Source organism: Rhinatrema bivittatum, chromosome 11, assembly GCF_901001135.1.
Source record: "Rhinatrema bivittatum chromosome 11, aRhiBiv1.1, whole genome shotgun sequence".
Taxonomy (NCBI): Eukaryota; Metazoa; Chordata; class Amphibia; order Gymnophiona; family Rhinatrematidae; genus Rhinatrema; species Rhinatrema bivittatum.
The window spans coordinates 33,027,759-33,043,499 of record NC_042625.1 but is presented as its reverse complement, the minus strand read 5'-3'; the positions used below and the strand labels follow the sequence as shown (position 1 = coordinate 33,043,499).

Sequence of the window (15,741 nt, the reverse complement as noted above, 5' to 3'; positions counted from 1 at the left end):
TCCACGCTTGTTAGGTTCCGATGATTTGCATTTATTTAACGGTTGCATCTCTGGGTGGCCTCAAAATCTGAAGTCAAGAGTTTTAGCAGTTGTGTTAATTCAGTATCATCCCTTCTCTTTCCAAGGCTGTTTGTAAGCACTGCTGATACAGTCATGGGAAAAGACCCCTCCCGATTGTTCGGAGGTTATCAGGAGGTAACAGAATTCCCTGGAGGACTCTTTCAAAGTGGCGTTACAGAGCTGAGGGCTCAGCGACAGGCTCCTCCTAGCTCGAGGGCACCCAGCCTTCAGCTGCTCTCGCAGTCTCTCTCACACACACACGCACGCTCTCGCTCTCTGTGTCACAAGGGGTCTCTTTTCCACAGACACATACCAAGTTATACAAGTTTTAGGGGGTGAACAGGTGAACTGGACCGAACCATTTCTTAAATCCAGAAATGATATTCTTGTTTTTCCGATACTAGGAAAAGGATTTCACTAGATAACACTCGTGGTATTCAGCCATACAATTTGTATATAGAAACCTAGAATATGTAAGGAAGGTTAAATCGGTCTTGTTTGGGAACTCTGTGTCATAAACCAAGGTTCATCACTGCACAAAGTGATGGCATCGGTGTGGCCCTCCATGAGAACCAAAGGCAATTGTTGCTTCCTGAGACATTCACATAAATTCTTGGCCTCTCTTCTTTCGATGAGAAGGTTTCTGTATCCCCATCATTTCTAGGGGGGACTCTTGCTATGACATTAAGACAGTGGGTGCCATGCATGTCCAGAGGCCTTCAGGGTGGCGGGAGGTTACTAAATCCATGCACCAGTGAGCAAGTGGTATTCAGGTGGGGAGAGAAATATTTTCAAGGGAAGGAGGTGGCTATAACCACTGGGGATGACACCACTGACATTTTCCTTCTTTCCATCAAGTGTCAACAGAGTTATAAGCCAACAGCATGGAGAATGCTTCTTCTGAACAAGTGAATCCATTGATAGTGTGGCTTGTCTTAAAAAAGACCCGGCAGCTCCATTATGACCCCAAAGTGATCAGTGACCGGTCAGAAGGTCAGTGACTGACTGGCATGCTTAGATGCTGGTTAGAGAAGTCAGGAACTGGCTGGAATGGCATTTTATAGTGCAATGACCTCCTTGGTTCTAGCAGAAACAGAGATGTGTGATCTTCTTCTTCAAAACAGGTTTCTCGATTAACAGGATGAACCTGGAATTAGTTGGGTAGCTGTTTGAGTTGATTTGATGAAACTTTTTGAAGCAAATGTTTTCAATCTGTTGATTATTGAAAAATCTGTATCAAGATTTTTTTTTTCAAAACTTTTCAAGATTTCTTTCAGATTTTCTCCCACAATCCAGTGGTAAATATGTAGTGGATTTCATTAGCAGATCTGGAGAAAGTCAGACAAGTCTGTCAGACTCTGCTTGTTCACCCATCTCTTGCAATGTTTGGTGTCCATTTGTAGTAACACTGTGAGGAACATGTTGGGGGTCAGTGCACAGGAAACCCATCTTCCTCTTTTGCTCTTCCTGAAGGCCTTTCTATTTGGTTTAATGCTTCATCTGCACGTGCCCCAGACAGGTCCATGAGCTGGCCTGACCTTCATCAGGGTGTAACCGTATTCAGATACTTCTTGCTGGTTTTGCTGTTTCTTAAAATATATCTCTGAAACTCTGGCATGCAGCAAATCTGTCTGAAATCCTTGACAGCAAAATCATTTTAGACTATTACCCAACATGAAAAAGAAAACTGGAACCTTGTTAGCCATGTAATCTGGTTGAAGGCAAATAATTCTTACCCTTCAAATAGCAAACCATTCGCTCCCTGTACTTTCAATATACGACGTCTGTGTGTCTGTCTGCTATTTTATCCTATCATCTGCTATATTTTGGTTTCCTTGTCTGATTTGTTTTATTCTGAACTCCTAAAAAATAATTCTACCCTTAGTATGAGTTCAGCCAGCAACCACTACAGAACTCAGTAAGAATGGCTGAAAGATTTCACACCCAAAGCAAAACCCTCCTACAGACTTAGGGCCTGATTCATTAAGGCTTGTCTCCCATTCTCGGGCCGATGCAATACTGTGCACTCAGCCGAGCGCTCTCGTTAACCCGTGGTCGGACGCGCGTCCACAACCCCCTATGCAATAAGGGGATTAGCGTGTCCAAAACGTGTGTCCAATCCCTCGCGAAGCTAATAGCACTCATCGCATGCACATTCATGTTTATGAGGCTATATTACCTGCCATGCCAGGAAAACCTGCCCCAGATGCACACAGTTTTACTCTCAGAAATTGGCGTTAAGCTCCGAGGAGCCCTTAAAGTTGACAGTAAAAGCAGAAAATGCTGCTTTTCTGTAGTTCCTCTGACTTCATATCATGGCAGTGATAAGTCAGAGGAATGGAAAAAAGAAGTTAGGTAAAAAAAAAAAAAGAAAAGAAAAGAAAAATAAACTGAGCCGGTGGTCAGGTTAGGAAAAGGGGTGCTCATAAAATTGAATTATCCTAACCCGCTGACCTCTCCTGGGCGCCCGCTGCTGGAGAAGCGCCAGGGGCGCACAGTTTTCCCTAGCACCTCTTTTTTACTGCGACAGCTCATTTGCGTTTTGCATCGGGTGCCCTGGAGAGGTCGATCGGCGCCCGTCAGGAGAGTTTTCCATGCACCTATATGGCATGGGCCTGACTGTGTCTAAAGGCAAAATGCTTAGTAACTGAGGCCCTTAGATTGTAAGCCCTCTGGATGTAATCCACTTTGAAGCGCCTGACAAGTGGGATTTGAGGTTGATTGTGTCACTCTAAACTTTCATTTTTCAGTGTCCATGCCGTACACTGCTATGCAGAGGAGCTAGGTTTGATTCCTGGTCCCAGCTCTTATCTGCTCCTCGGGTTGGGCTGGGTTACTGCAGAGGTAGCACTTGCAGCCCCTGGTGGAAGCAAGTCTTAGGCGTTGCACAGCGGTGACACCTAGTGGCCAGACATGGGGAGGTCTAAACTTACCGGGTTCCAGTGGGAGCTGCACTCTGCGGCCTCTGGCCAAGCACCTTCACTGCCATGGCTGGGCTAAGTAGGGAGGAAGTTACAAGGGAAGACCCCTGGGTAATTGCCAATGAAGGCTCATGGTGCCATAGTCCAATAGAAGCTGGTTCTGACTGAGCCAGAAACCCAAAGGAGCAGGCGGAACCTGCTGAACCCAAACAGAAAAAGAAAATCGTATTTTTCAGTTGTAGCCTTGTTTACTTGCTGGTTGTGGATTTTGAAATTCTTTAACCATCCTCAGCAATTTCCTGAATCCCTGAAAGGAAAACCAGTGTCAGGTCACAGACATCCATGCTACACTGTACACAGAGTGTGGTATCTGGACCGGCCTAGCCAGCTCTTATCTTATATCTTATTGCTTCTAATTTGGGGGTGCATAGAATTAAAATGTCATTTCATTTATGGTTTTGCTTCTATTTTATTTCATATGCTTTTTTTTTTTTTCATTTTAGCACTTGCTAAAACAAAAAATGAAAGAAAATGTAATAAATCTCATAGATTTTTTTGTGTCATTTTGGATTGGATAGGACACAAAATGAAACAAATTCCATTGTTGTTTTCCATGTTTTTAAACGATGGCACATCCCTAATTTAGGTGGACTTGTAGTTCCAGTTTGGTTTTGGGTTTTTTTCCCCCTGAGAAAGACAAAACTACAAGTCCCAAGATGCAGTGGAGCAAGACCCAGGAGTGACGCAATCCGGATGACCTGGAATCAGTAAGCGCTGCACACATTAGCAACCGGTCCAATTTTGGTTTGCGTACTGTCTTTTCCGACACTCTCAGCCACACAACTGCTTTTTAGGGAGCCGAAGCAATGCTGGGTATAAAATATTTGAAAAAGTAATATTGAAAGTGGATTTAAAAAAAAACAAACCAACCCTAGACTGCATGACGTCTGCCCTTCCTTCTCCTTCTCTGCTGGTCCTGACTCAGACTTTTGTGGCTGGCACACATCTCCCACACAGAGGGAGGTTACATGCTGCTTAAAACCAAATGGGTCAGGCAGATTGGGCTGATTCAACCTTTGTCTGTGCACGAATTTCCTCACTGCTGGGGAGTGACATTGGGGCCACAAAGGTTTGAAAGGAAGTCTTGTTAAATTAAGCGTCCTTTTACCTGTTTAAAAGGGCATCTCATGTTCCGGCACAAGACTGTTCCGAATTGGGGTTCTTTTTTGCTTTCTTTGACCCGACAGGTTTCTGCACCACCTTTGGGCTTCTAGTTCAGTCGAAATCAGGGCCAGGATCAGCCTTTATTTGCAGTCACCTGGGGATTGCTCCCTTAGTTTATATCACCCTACTCCCAACATACCTAGTCCTGATCATTGCAGTGGCCGTCCTAGCATCGAGGCCGTGCACCAGGACTCTTTCTGGAACCCTGCGATAACAGGCCCTGAACTCAGCCACTAGGTGTCACCCTTAAGCAATGGCCTCAACCACTTCCTTCCTCCTTCCCCGAGGGACAGGGGCTGCGTCAGAAGCAGTTTTAAAACCGAAGCAGTGTACAGGGTTGCCAACTTACCCAGCTCAACTCAAAGATGGGGAGGCAGGACTTGTTTTGCTTCTTTTCGTTCAGAGAGATGTAGTCCTATTTTTCTTAGGGGAATCCGAACCACAGCTCTGTATATGCATTAGGGCAAAGCCAGGACTGGATTGGTGTCTTGGGCTGACCTGGGTGGATATAGCAATGTTAAAGGAAGGGTAGCAGAAATGTGCTATGTGCATACTATGACTGCAAGTGGTGCCGGTCTGGCCTGAAGCAGCTATTGTTTCAAAAAATCGCATGGCTATGAATATTATTTCAGATTTTTTTTCCTTTGCACTAAGCGCTGCTATTACTAGTCAGCTGTACAGAAGGTTTTGCCTTCTATTGGTGCCTCAGTCATGCGAAACAAAACTTACAGCAGATTGGACAAATATTTTGACTTAAGCTGCACTTTAATGCTTAGATCCATAGGCCGCAAAATTACAGTGTGGGACTCGTGATGTATAAAAATGGCTCTGAAGTGTAGTAAAACCTTGCTGTGACACTGCCTGCTCTGCCACACTGTTCCTTTTAATCGCAAGCTGTGTAATCAGACGTGTGTTATCCATCAAAGCGGGGAGCGCAGGCTTTGGAAAACCTCTGCAGAGAAGGTCTTGTATTAAGCCTTGTTAAACATAGCTACCACCAAATAGAAAATGACATGGTAGGATTGCTCTGGATATATTTATAGGACCAATGAAAGAGTGGCTTGTTCTGCAGGGCCTGGCCCCAGGAACCACATCTGGGGGAAGCCTGCTCTGTGGGTTTCATTGCACTTTGCTGTAGCAGGCCTTTGAAATGTGAAACAAAACATGTACTGGGACAAATGCTGCTACCCCCTAACAGTTTTACAGGCCTGCAAGAAGTTTCCTCATTTATTCCTTTGACTGAGAGGGGATTTGCTAAAATCATGAATGGTGTGGAAGAAATAAATTTGCCCTTTCACATAGTGATAGGACTAGGGGACACTCCATGTCATCTGAATCCAGTTCCCCTTATCCACCCCTTCTCACCATTGAAGTGGAGAGCGATGCTGCAGGTGCATCAAAATCATGTAAGCTAGCTGGTTAAGGGTAGTAATCCCCAGGCCTTCGGTTAGAGGCAGCAGCTGCCGCTCCATGCTGGTTGCCCCCATGCACACTTTTCTTACTTTCCAACTCCAGTCTTTAGGGATCCAAAGTGTTTATCCCATGCCTTTTTTAAAATTTGCTTACTGTTTTTGTCTTCACCTCTCTTCTGGAAGGGCATTCAGGCATTCACCACCCTCTCCGTGAAGAAATATTTCCTGACGCTGGTTCTGTGTCGTCCTCCCTGAAGTTTCATATCGTGACCCCTAGTTCTACTCTTTGTTTTCCAATGGAAAAGATTTGAAGATTGTGCATCATTCAAACCTTTCAGGTATCTGAAGGTCTGCATCCTATTTCCCCTGCACCTCCTCTCCTCCAGGGTGTACATATCAGATCCTTCAGCCCCCCCCCCCCCCCCTCATAAGTCTTTCAATCCTGACCCCACACCATTTCGGTCGCCCTTCTCTGGACCGTCTCCATCCTTTCTCTATCCCTTTTGAGAAACGGGCTCCAGAACTGAACATAATATTCCAGGTGAGGTCTAACCAAAGACCTGTACAAGGGCATCACCACCTCCTTTTTCTTTCTAGTTATCCCTGGGAAGTTATCTAGGGAGGATAACTTTCCACACTGCTTGCGTGCGCCCATTTACATAGAAACATAGAAACATAGAAATGACGGCAGAAGAAGACCAAATGGCCCATCCAGTCTGCCCAGCAAGCTTCCCTCATTTCTTCTCCCATACTTATCTGTTTCTCTTAGCTCTTGGTTCTAATTCCCTTCCACCCCCGCCATTAATGTAGAGAGCGGTGGAGGAGCTGCATCCAAGTGAAATATCTAGCTTGATTAGTTAGAGGTAGTAGGAGTAGTATGTATGTATACGGGCTCATGCAAAGCTGCTACTGTATTTTATAACCTGCATGGATACGTTATGCACAGGTTATAAAATATGAGTACATGTGCACACACAAATGTTTGCATATGTAAAAATCATGAGCCATGCATGTTCAGACATCTGGGTAATTGCCGATTTATGCAGCTAAGTGGCGGCACTTAGCTGGAGAAGTCTGAAAAGCACTGCTTGTACGACTAAGTAGCACTTTTCAAACTTCGCCGGGTATGTAAGATATCCAGCTTAGTTTAAAAACAGTGCTGTATATCCAGATAAATTCAAATTTCCTAGCGTGAAGCAGATGGACTCAGGACCAGTGGGTATAGTGTACTCCTGATGGCAGTTGGAGATGGATCAGATTTCAATCTGACGTCAGCCCCCAGTACATATACCCCTGCAGGAAGTGCAGCTCTTCAGTATTTTCCGTCTCCATAGCAGTTAGGGACTGTATGCACGCTCGCACAGCGTTAGAATAATTTTACCAAAGAAAACCAAAATAAGAAAAAATCTTACCTCTACAGACGAGCCCCGCTCTCCTGCGGTGACACCCATTGGGTCCCTCCCCCAGTTGAGAATTCCTGACGCGAAGAATTCCTGCGCGCGACATTGTGTGCACAAGGTATTTGTGCGCACGGCTCGCCTCTGTGCGCATGGATCGGGACGGCGGACAGGGCGGCGAACAGATCAAAATGGTGACGGCGACCACGTGGACAATATGGCAGCCACCTCGGAGGGTCTCCACATGGGAGGACCCTCGGATCTAACCGGGGGGTCTAGCCCTGCTAAGGCAGATCAACCCGGTGGCACTGGTCCTGGCTGCGAGCCTGTGCGACTTCTCGAGCTTCGGAGACCGGAGACTTTTAAATAGATTTCTACCTTACCTTGTCTCGGCGCTCCCCCCCGCAGCCAGAGACCGCCCAGAACGAGACCGGGAAGCGCCGAGACAAGGTAAGGTAGAAATCTATTTAAAAGTCTCCGAAGCTCGAGGAGTCGCACAGGCTCGCAGCCAGGACCAGTGCCACCGGGTTGATCTGCCCTAGCAGGGCTAGACCCCGGTTAGATCCAAGGGTCCTCCCATGTGGAGACCCTCCGAGGTGGTCGCCATATTGTCCACGTGGTCGCCTTCACCATTTTGATCTGTTCGCCGCCCTGTCCGCCGTCCCGATCCGTGTGCACAGAGGCGAGCCGTGCGCACAAATAACTTGTGCGCACAACGTCGCGCACCCAAGTACTGTGCGCACAAGCGACGCGCATAGCCATGCGCTTACTGTACCAGGCGCATAACTTCGATCTGTGCGCACAACAGCGCGCACATCTCTCTGAGTGCGCACCAAATCTATGTGCACAACTGCGATGCACCAGAGCGCATAAGTGTATTTTACGTGCACAAGCCATGGCACCAGCGGAAAAGAAACTCAAGGCTCAGGGCCTTTGCCCAGCATGTCACATTAGAGATGCACAGCATGAGGAGGCCACGGCCCTGTGTATACAGTGCGAGGAGGCCCTAGGGAATCTAGCCCATGGCCCTTCCCAGCCGGTGCCGGGTTCCAGCCTCTCGAACAGTACACCGGACCTAGCATCTCCCAGCGGGACCCTGCCTCAAACAGGGCTCCCCAGGGACACGGTGCCTCTGAATTTAGACCCAGCATCTATCACCTGGGTGGAATTCTTCAAAGGTCTGCATACCTTCGTTCACATGCAACCGGAGCCTCTGATAATACAGCCACAAGCTCCACCAGAGGACCTCAACATCCCGGGACCCTCTATACCCAGGGAAATGATTCCACTGCCCAGAAGTCCCACCTTCAGGGACACGGACAACTCAGATGAGGATTCAGAACCCCTGGAGGAAGGGGAACTCCCTCCGGGGACAGAGCCCCACCGAACCATGGGATGCTTCTTCACCAAGGACGAGCTTCTAGACCTGGTCACACACAGCTTGAAGGAGCTTGTGATCCCAGGCACAAGTGCCTTGGGGGAACCTAAGATGAATCCCCTACTAGAGGGACTCCATCAGACCTCCCGTCATGTCCCACTATTACAAGCCGTCCAGCAGCTAATTGACTTGGAATGGGATGCCCCGGAGACTACGTTCAAAGGGGGGCGTGCTCTGGCAGCCATGTACCCTCTGGATCCGGGGGCCAAAGACCTTCTGACATGCCCAAAAGTGGATGCTATGGTCTGCGCAGTCTTGAAGTGCACTACCATCCCAGTGGAGAGAGGTGCAACCCTCAAGGACGCTCAAGACAATGTCTGGAATCCATCCTCAAACAGTCATTTGACGACGCCACTATGTCTCTAGAGATCGCGGCCTGCTGTGCCGTGGTGACATGCGCCTGCTTATTACAGACCAGGAACAGCACTTCTGGGGAAGCCCTGGGAAACCAGCAGTATCATTCCTCATGGATGCCACTTCTGATCTGGTGCGCACCGCAGCTAGAGGAATGTCATTAGCCGTGGCAGCCAGAAGACAACTCTGGTCGGCTGACGCATTTTCCAAAACAAGACTCATAAGGATGCCTTCAAGGGAATTCTCCTGTTCGGAAGTGAACTAGAGAAACTAGCCAACAAATGGGGCGAATCCCCACTGCCGCGGCTACCGGAGGACAGGAATAAGAGAAATCAGTGACCCTTCCCCAGAACTTCAAGGGGCAGAGGATCACAATTTCAACTCATACAGAAGCACATATCAAGCGACTCGCCCCGCAGGCCGGAACCAGTCCTTTTGGAACAAGCACAACAAAAGGGGAGCCAGCTCGGGCCCAGGCCCCAGCCGCACCCCACAATGAAATTCAGCAGACCCGTCCAAAGGAAGAAGCCATAGGGGGCAGACTTGCCCTATTCTCCCAAAGATGGGTCGAGATAACTTCGGACAAGTGGGTCCTAGCCATCATTCGAGAGGAATATTACCTGGATTTCCACCACCTCCCTCCAGACAAGTTTGTGGAATCCTCCTGTCATGACCCTTCCAAGAGGATGGCAGTGGAAGCTACACTGACCAGATTGCTAGCCTTAGAGGCTATAATACCAGTGTCCACACAACAAATAAATACTGGGCATTATTCCATCTATTTTATCGTTCCCAAGAAAGAAGGAATGTTCAGGCCCATCCTGGACCGCAAGTCAGTCAACCACCACCTGAAGATTCCTCGTTTCCGCATGGAAACCCTACGCTCGGTAATAAGGGCTATCGCCCTTATTACCGAGCGTAGGGTTCTCCTGGTAATAAGGGCTATCGCCCTTATTACCAGGAGAACAACTGGGAGAGTTCCTTACATCCCTGGACCTTCGGAAGCCTACCTACACATTCCGATCCATCAAGAGCATCAGCGTTTTCTACGCTTCTCGATCCTGGACCATCACTACCAGTTCCAGGCACTACCATTCGGGTTAACCACAGCACCCCGGACGTTCACCAAGATCATGGTGGTAGTGGCAGCAACACTGGGGAAGGAAAGAATCTTCGTACACCCTTATCTAGACGATTGGCTGATCAGGGCTGATGAGGAGCAAGTCTGGAGATCTCGAGTTTTAAGACTTTCAGCTCAGCGTGAGGGTTCGGGCTCAACTGGAGAACTTACTGGATGAAGAACCGGAGGGGTCTTGAAGACCTCCATATCAACCGGACAAACTGGTGGACTCATTGGTAAAACGTTTTTTTTCCCTTGCACGAGCATGTTTTAAAATCCACCTGCACACACATGTAAAAGCCGCTAAAGCCTTAGGGAAAATACGCACCGGACATTTACTCAAGCCGCCTCTTAAGATTACACGCACACACATATGCATGGCGGGGGGGGGGGGATTTTACATGATATGCGTGTACGTGCACGCATGATATAAAATTTCAGCGTATTTCCGCTTGCTCGCCGATAGGCGCGTTTATGAGCACATGCGTATTCCTTAAAAATTAGCCAGTTTGTGTACACAACACTGTGAGGCTTTATCTAAAATACTAGGCTTGTTCAGTTAACTATTCTGTTAGATTTTTGTCCTTGAAGAGCCACTGAATTTATCCATTCAATGAAGTATCTGCCCATTCAGGAGGCTCAGGATGGAGAACAGAGCATTGTAGTGTGTTTTTGTACTTTTTATATTGCTACATTAGTACATGTTTGTGTGTTTCTGCTTTTTGCTGTCAGGATAAAGTGGCATGGAAGTATAACGAGTGAATAACAGTATGCATTAAGGTCCACCAATTGATATAATAACACAAAATACCAGACTGAACTCACATCACAGTCTAATAACAGCTTACATATAACGGCAGCAGTCAGATAAACTCTTATTAAGATGCTGTATGACGTCAGCCTGTGACTTGGTTTCAGCTGTGGCCTTATTTTCACTGGGAATAAGCAGGGTCTGGGCAATGGTATTGTGATCTTTCTATATATATATATATATATATAGCAATCAAAAAACTATTGGCAATATCGTCTCTACCAGTGCTATGAGAAACATATATATCAAAAAAAAACCCTTACATTAACAAATGTATGGGAAACAACTAGCACTTATGTGAATTCAAAAAATATTTCAAAATGATTTATTACTGATAAAGAATCATTACTTTATTTAATAAGTTAATCACCTATCACCATTACACACATTGAATTTTCACATGTCACAAAAAGTACATACACATTAAAATTAGCATAGAGTCCTCTAAAGTATATCCCTCAGTGCTCACCTACTTCTTACCTCGATCTTACCCTAAACGGACCTTGTACAGCCTAATCCCATTGATGTTAACTTAGGTCTTTGTTGATGAATACACCTCTTACATCAAGAACCTCATGTATAAATCTTAAATAATAACCATATATGTTTCCAAAAATCATAAATCCTAGGTGTATTGCATTCATCCAGTTCTTTAATCCATCCCGACAAGGGCCTCGTTTCGCCACTGCTGGCTTCTTCAGGGGAATACTCTTTTTCTAAAGACCCAACATCAACAGTTACCCAGTTTTATGTATTGTAGACACGAGGTGGGAGTCATGGGTAACTGTTGATGTTGGGTCTTTAGAAAAAGAGTATTCCCCTGAAGAAGCCAGCAGTGGCGAAACGAGGCCCTTGTCGGGATGGATTAAAGAACTGGATGAATGCAATACACCTAGGATTTATGATTTTTGGAAACATATATGGTTATTATTTAAGATTTATACATGAGGTTCTTGATGTAAGAGGTGTATTCATCAACAAAGACCTAAGTTAACATCAATGGGATTAGGCTGTACAAGGTCCGTTTAGGGTAAGATCGAGGTAAGAAGTAGGTGAGCACTGAGGGATATACTTTAGAGGACTCTATGCTAATTTTAATGTGTATGTACTTTTTGTGACATGTGAAAATTCAATGTGTGTAATGGTGATAGGTGATTAACTTATTAAATAAAGTAATGATTCTTTATCAGTAATAAATCATTTTGAAATATTTTTTGAATTCACATAAGTGCTAGTTGTTTCCCATACATTTGTTAATGTAAGGGTTTTTTTTTTATATATATATATATATATATATATATTTTTTTTTTTTTTTAATTAAAGTATGAAATCATGAATGCATGTCACCACTTGAATATTCAGTTGTTTCTTCTCTACTCTCATCTTGAAAACTAGATGGTATAAAATACATATTTTTCTCCTGACAAATTAAAAACTTACATTTCTTTTTTTCACTCTTTCCTTTTCAGACCAGATTTGAAAATTAGGGGAGTATACAAAGTAAGAATGGCAGATTCAGATGAACCTCCCAAATTAAATAACTCCACAGATGGAGAGACCCAGAACGATGAGGGTTCTTTCCAAAATGACTCCTTTCCTCTCTCCTCTTTGGCCAACTTGTTTGAAAATGAAGATGGTACCCCTTCTGCTGACCCGTCACGGACGCCCCAGGCCACCGGGGACAATAAGCAAAACCTCAGAATGAAGTTCCAGGGAGCTTTTAAAAAAGGAATGCCCAACCCCATGGATCTTCTGGAGTCTACTATCTACGAATCGTCTGTCGTGCCAGGTCCTAAGAAAGCGCCAATGGACTCGTTGTTCGATTACGGGACGTACCACCAGCATCCTACTGAAAACAAGCGGCGACGGAAGAAGATCAATGCTGAGTGAGTAGCGGTTGTTGGTGTTCTCTACAGCAACCGTACTAAAGATTACTCTGTACAAAATCTCAGCTCACCCATTTCTTGGATTTTCTCTTGGTCTTATATCGGGGTTGACCTAGGTCAGGTGGCAACTCTATATTACAGGGGTAAGCAACTCCAGTCCTCGAGTACTGCAAGCCAACTGGGTTTTCAGGATATCCACAATGAATATGCATGAGATCACATGAATATTTAAGGAGCAAATAGGCTGGCTTGTGTATGTATGTGTGTGTGTGTGTGTAAACAAGGGAAAATGCTTGAAAACAGCCTATTCATACCTTGAAGATCTGCACATGCCCCTTGTGAATATTCATCGTGGAGATCGAGGAATGGAATTGCCTGCCTCCTGCTGATTTTAAATACTTGTTATTGAATGAGTTGGACTGCAGCTTTTAGTCTTTCCTCTTAAAACAATGCCTGCTTATAGGGCCTTTCCAGACACATATATATATAAAATTTCGTTTTTATATATTTAGTATATACAGTTTATTTTTTCAGTTTGAACAGTACCTCCTTGAAAAATATTAGCAGTGCAGATCTTGAAGGTATGAATGGACTATTTTCAGGCGTTTTCCCTTGTTTACATATACAAGCCAGGACATTTCCCCTTGAGACAGGGGACACGCCCAAGAAAGTACAAGCACGACAGTAACGCAGCTTGTTCTTAATAAAATCCCTCTACAGTTTCTACCTGGTAAAGCAGAGATCGGAGGTTTAGCATAACATCCTGTCAGTTAGATGATTTCCTGGCACTGATGTGCCAGTTACACTGTAATGTGTCAGAAAAGGCTTGCTTTATAATTCTGACCCTGGAAAATATTAAGGACGTTTTTATGAGAATTCCATGTGGCTTGCTTGTGGTGTTTCTTCTTGTTGATTATCCATCACGGATTGCCTTGTACGTCGCATCACGGATGCCTTGTACGTCGCATCACGGATGCGACGTATCATTGGTGCACACAGGACTGTTTTCCCCATAGACAAAAGGAGTGATGCCTCGGCACATCTGATGCTGTTAAGTTGCATCAGAGGTCATCGTCGCTTACACTGGTCAGAGCTGCAGCAAAGGCAGGAAGCTGTAACAGCTGTTCGCCGACCTATGACTCACAGCTCATTCTTGATCACGACAACATGGGTGTAGCCATCCCAGAAAGGTGAAGGCATCATTCCTGGAAACTTGTATCAGCGCTCCCGGTCACTGGTGTGACCTTGATCACCTGATGTGGGATGGATTATGAGCTGCTACAGAGATCTGGCGTTCTGCAGTTCTGTGTTTTTTTTTTGTCCGGTAGTTATCTTTCCCTTCCACGCAATTGGAACCAGCCCGGAACCGCGCACCAGGGTTCCGCTATTGGGTGCGAAAGCCGGCAGCGATCGCACCACGGAGGTGCGATCACTGCCGGCTTTTGCAGGCCCGCCCCTGGTACTGCTGAATTCACAGAGCCGCAATAGTTTAGAAAATCCAGCCCTAAGTTAGCCGGATAAACTTATCCTGCTAACTTTGGAGGTATTTTCAGTAGTGAAACCACACTTAAGGCACCTAACTTTATGCTAACCAGACTATAGCCACCTAACTGTAGCCCAACCAGACTTAGCCGGCTAAGTCATCCAGCTACCTCTGAATATCAGAATTAGCTGGCTAACTTAACTGACTAACTCAGCTCCTTCCAGTTACGCCCCTCATTTAACTGGCTAAATTCTAGCCGGTTACCTTATTAGCGGCTAGAATTTAGCTGGATAAGTGCTCAAATATTAATTTAGCTTTTGAATATGAACCTCCTCATTTCTTTCTGAATAATGTCAAGCGCTTCATGGCTGGTCCCATAAGTTTGTTTTTGAACCATGCAAGTAAGGTCTTCAGCCAGGGATCGACAGAAAGAAACATTGGCAAGTTGTCTATCAATTTAGCTAAATATTTAGTCTTACCCATTATCTGTGATGATAATCCCAGACTCATAAGGAACATAAAATATTGTTGAGAAAAAAAAGTGATTTTGACTGGTAATCAATTACCTTTTGAAAAGCCAAAATGTTGGCATCACCTGGACCTATGATGCATAAGGATTTACATAATTCCCCGGGACATCCGGTCATCTCCTGTAAAGGCTGTCTTCTGGAGCCATGCTGGTTAATTCTGAATGGAGTTACATGTGTAACTGTAACATTCTATTGTAGCAATTTAAAAAAAGTTATTTATGTGCATAAAGTACACTTAACTTGAATATCCTATGGACAATTCAATAGCATATATTGTAGCAATTTTCAAAAGCCCAGTTACACAGGTAAAGTACATTTACACGTGTAAAACTCAATTTTAAGTGTGTAAATCTAAAATGACTCCCGTTGTCTGTTATGGTGGAGAAAGTTTTACATTTGTTTGTGTCCTTCGTAGATACGCTATTCGATGCATATTATTCAGATATTACAAGATTTGCAGAAGTTACCTGCAGAACTTTTGTTTGTTACAGCTACCATATTAAATAAACCACTCAAGGTAGAATCATACACTCCCTAAAAATGTTGTCCACCTGTGTTCAAATAATTATAGATTTGGGGACCTTTATAGATGCCTACCACACACCATACATTGCGATATGACTGCCTCCATATATTCATCAGTCACCCTAAGTCCATTTGTAGCCAATATTTATTTTTTATCAATTTTTGTTTGAATGCTAATAAAATTCCCAATACTTATCATGGCTTAATGTAACTCTGAGGAATGTAAATCGCGATTCATACGAAGTCTGTGCACGTCTTGACTCAGATCCGTGTTTCGAAAGAATCTGCTTCAGGGGTTACTTTCCGCCACTGTGGGTCTCCAGTACATAGAGCTAACAACTTTGCCTTATGTACAAATATGCTACAAGAACAAGCACTTCAAGTGATACAATTAAGATCAGATTATCAGGTGTTTACTTCTTTCCTTTGTGAATTAGTGGGCCTAGCCCTGAAGAAGAACTTTTTAATGTTTCAACAACAGTGTTTTCTTCAAATAAAAAGAACGGCAATGGGTACGTCAATGACACCTGATATTGCAAATGTTTATATTAGTTCCTTTGAAAAAACATAGTTGACTGAA

The 15,741-nt window shown here is 44.8% G+C and overlaps 1 protein-coding gene across 1 annotated transcript in view; it reads left to right on the top strand.

The window, feature by feature from the left end:
* The window catches only part of TRPV4 (transient receptor potential cation channel subfamily V member 4), a 139,919-nt gene that overhangs the window by 44,510 nt on the left and 79,668 nt on the right, over positions 1-15,741 (top strand). Inside the window, exon 2 of the mRNA XM_029571294.1 lies at positions 12,207-12,623. Within this exon, the coding sequence (XP_029427154.1) occupies positions 12,244-12,623 (380 nt within the window). The 5' untranslated portion in view covers positions 12,207-12,243. The remainder of the gene's footprint in view (positions 1-12,206; positions 12,624-15,741) is intronic.